Source organism: Pezoporus flaviventris, unplaced genomic scaffold (genome assembly GCF_033815535.1).
Source record: "Pezoporus flaviventris isolate CSIRO_AGI_PZ_B2104156 unplaced genomic scaffold, CSIRO_AGI_Pfla_v1 ptg000023l, whole genome shotgun sequence".
Classification (NCBI taxonomy): Eukaryota; Metazoa; Chordata; class Aves; order Psittaciformes; family Psittacidae; genus Pezoporus; species Pezoporus flaviventris.
This window is the reverse complement of record NW_026892571.1, coordinates 15,841,907-15,845,178: the sequence shown is the minus strand read 5'-3', so window position 1 is coordinate 15,845,178 and position 3,272 is coordinate 15,841,907. Positions and strand designations below refer to the sequence as shown.

At 44.4% G+C, this 3,272-nt stretch overlaps 1 protein-coding gene across 3 annotated transcripts; it reads left to right on the top strand.

The window, feature by feature from the left end:
• The first annotated feature begins 272 nt into the window (after positions 1-272).
• LOC133271141 (thymosin beta-12-like) lies at positions 273-2,803 on the top strand. Of its 3 annotated transcripts, XM_061457016.1 has the most exons (4): positions 320-471; positions 772-893; positions 1,375-1,482; positions 2,462-2,803. In XM_061457016.1, exons 3-4 carry the CDS (start codon positions 1,383-1,385, stop codon positions 2,497-2,499), a joined length of 138 nt encoding a protein of 45 aa, XP_061313000.1. In that variant the 5' UTR covers positions 320-471; positions 772-893; positions 1,375-1,382; the 3' UTR covers positions 2,500-2,803. The 3 variants fall into 3 exon arrangements, with proteins under 3 accessions (XP_061312998.1, XP_061312999.1, XP_061313000.1); XM_061457014.1 differs by lacking the exon at positions 772-893 and having other exon boundaries at positions 273-481; XM_061457015.1 differs by lacking the exon at positions 772-893 and having other exon boundaries at positions 307-471.
• Positions 2,804-3,272: the final 469 nt, after the last annotated feature.

Below are 3,272 nucleotides of genomic sequence, written 5' to 3'. Positions count from 1 at the left end.
ACCAGTATGGGTGTAGAACAGGGAGCAAGCAGGTTGGGGATGATCCCCAGATATGATGCTGAATGCACTCAGAATCTCCCTACAAACTAATCCAGAAGCAGCAGCCCCTTAAATGATCTCACACCTCCCTTTAACTCCAAACCTCAGCACTGTAAAAGAAGAGCAGGAAGGGAAACTTCAATATGATCATCTTGGTAAAGGAGGAGAAAGGCAAAAAGAAAAACCAAGCTGTACTTTGGCAGTTTTCCACGTCCATTTTCCCATTTCCCTCCCTTGTGCACTTTCTGCAGCAGCAATCTGTCCTTTCCCTGAACACTGAGCAATCCCAGCACTAAACTAATCAATATTAATAGCGATGGGCTCGGGCGGGGGGAGGAGAGGAAAGGAGAGGAGAGGAGGGATTACCCTGACCTTTTTCAACTCACACTGCCTCAGACGGCCACCAAGCAGCTGAGGAGAGAGCAGCAGACGGTAATGCCATGTGGGTTTGGTAGCTTGTAATTGCTTTTATTTCCCTGTGAATATTTGCTTCTGTTGTCTCAGTGCAGATAGCAATGAAATCTGATTGTCTTCAGGAAGCTAAAAATACAATTAGATCAGCCATCTCTGGGCCGAACCTCGCCTTGATGGGAAACTCCATGGAAATAAGGGGAATAATGGCCAGGCTGGATTTTAACTTGAATTTCTGTTAAACCCAAGGATTGGATTAGGGAAGTTTTGACAGGTGAACTGCTGAATGCCGTTGTGCTTTGTGGATTTCTCTTCTGATAGAGCGTAATCAAACCCATTGAGCCTGCAACTGGGATATTGAGTGCGAGAGCAAACAAAGGGCTGGGTGAACCGGTCCTCTATTGTTAAGCACAAGTGTCCACAGCAGCTCATCCAGATACAGGGTATGTATGCACACAGGAGAGGGTGCTTGGACTAAAGACAAATCCTATGAATTAAAACCAAATCAGAATTGAAGCTCTTTGTTCAGATTGGATTTGAGGTTTATTGTAGACTTTCTGGTTAGCAGCATTGCTTAAAATAGAGGTTTACGTCAGGAGGCACCATGGGTTATTGGCAGTTAATGCATTGTCTTGTCTTTACTGAGATATGCTTGCTTCCATGTGTAAAATACATTTTTTCTTCGAAATTGCAGCTGAGAAATGTAGATAAAATCCTATTTATGCCTTTCTTCTTTAACTCTGTGAGAGCCAAGCCTCAGGGAGAGGTCCCAGACTGAGGTGTTAGACTTGGGGAGGGTTATTTGAATAAGCATTTTGATGGTATTCTCGTAGTCTTGCTTCCGAGCAGCAAATGCTTTGCAGATGGCTGAAAGCACAGCACTAGTTAATGAAGCCCCGGGTGTGTTTTTCCTTTCTTTGTCAGCACCCACCATGTCCGACAAACCTGATTTTGCAGAAATTGAAACATTTGACAAGACCAAGCTGAAGAAGACAGAAACCAGAGAGAAAAATCCACTGCCCACTAAAGAAAGTAAGTGCTTACGAGGCTCTTTGAACTACGAGCGGCAAGGACACAATCTGTAATGCAGTTCATATGCAAAATGAATACTAATCACAGGATTACAGGCTCAAACTCATCCCTGACTTTAACTGGGGATAATACTAAGACTTGTACTCTGTGTTGGGCTGCCAAGGATATGAGTAGTTGTAACCAATGGTGAATTTTGCCTGAAAAAGCCTTTCTGATGGGATTGCTCTTGCTTATGCTAAAAGCAAGACCAGTATTTCTGCTACTTGCATGTAACAGGATCAAACTGCTTGTAATTGCCATGTTACCAGCTTCTTTGGAGGCACAAACACACAGGGGAACCCTTCTGCATCCCTGGCAGCATCCCCAGAAGTGCCTGGGCTCTGGGTTTGATGCTACCAGGCAGATGAGCTGCTGCCCCCCACTGGTACCTGCTGTCAGCCCTGGCCATGAATGATCCAGGCACCTTCTCTGGGAGTAAGGCTGCAAGAGAAGCCCATCATAATCCTCATCTACCAGGCAATCTTCCTTAAGAAGGAAGCTTTCCTCATGCAGGATCGTCTGCCATACATGCACTGTGCACAGGCAGCCAGATGATGGTTGTAATTCCCATTCAACCTGCCATTTTACTGCATTTGGACCAGACTTTGTGAGCGGTTTCCTTCATAACACTATCACTAACCACTTAGGATGTGTTAACATTGATAGCCATGGAGACACACTGTCCCTCAACAACATAAGATACCTGCTTTTTCCTGGTTTATTATCCCTACCAATGCTCAAGCTGTAAATACAAGATGAGGTTTGCACATCATGAACTACGCCCTACATGGGAATGAGTTGGCATTTCCAGGGTGGCCAAAGAGAGCAAGTGGGGATTTACCATCCTCTGGCTTTAAAAATGGCCGCAGAAATATGTATCCTACAGAATCATTACAATGTTTATTGAATGATGGGTTTGTTTCCTCTGTTTTTCTGGCAGCTATTGAACAGGAAAAGCAAAGTGAAAGTACAGCCTGAGAGTAAAGCTGAAGATGTGACTGCTGCTTCTTCAGTGGGGTTTTGGCTTCCAAGTCGGGTTGTTTGTTTTGTCCCTCCCAACCCCCAAAATGGGTTTGTTGCCCATTTATTTTAGCAAGCATTTGCTCATTTAATGCTCCCTGGGGAATAAGTTTGTTTTGTGTTTGTTGAGCAAGAGACTGTGTATTTGTACTCTTAAAACTGTAATCCCAAGTTCTGTATCAACCCCATTACTTGCCAAAAAAAAGAGCAATTTGCATAAAAATTGTTGTCCTAAACCTCACAATAAACAGGTTTCTTCTGATCTTGAGCTGTCTTTGAGCCTTGTAGAAATAGGGTTTACACTGCAACTCCTACTAGCATCCTTCTTGCTCTGTTTGCACTGCCACGGCATCTAAAGAGCACACCCAGGTCAACCCAGCCTGGCAGCAGGTATGAATACGATGGGAAGTTGCTGGCTTGCTTCAGTCCTATCCAGCAGCAGGTTAGAGGTCTCAGAAACAAGAACCTGCTTATAAATTCCATGAAAAAATGATGGTTGGGCTGAGGAAATGCTCAGATTAACCTCCCAAATGGGAGCAGGGCTGCAGCACCCTCTCCACAACATCTTTTCTCTCTTCAGCCTGTCAAGATCCAGTCAACTTTGGGACAAGAGCAGCACATATAGCCTTTGGCCTATCTAATATCAAGCAATGCAGGAAGGTGGGAGAAGGAAAGAAAAGTTATTACTGCAATGATTTCTGGGATAAGAGGAAGATCTTCAGCAGCACAGG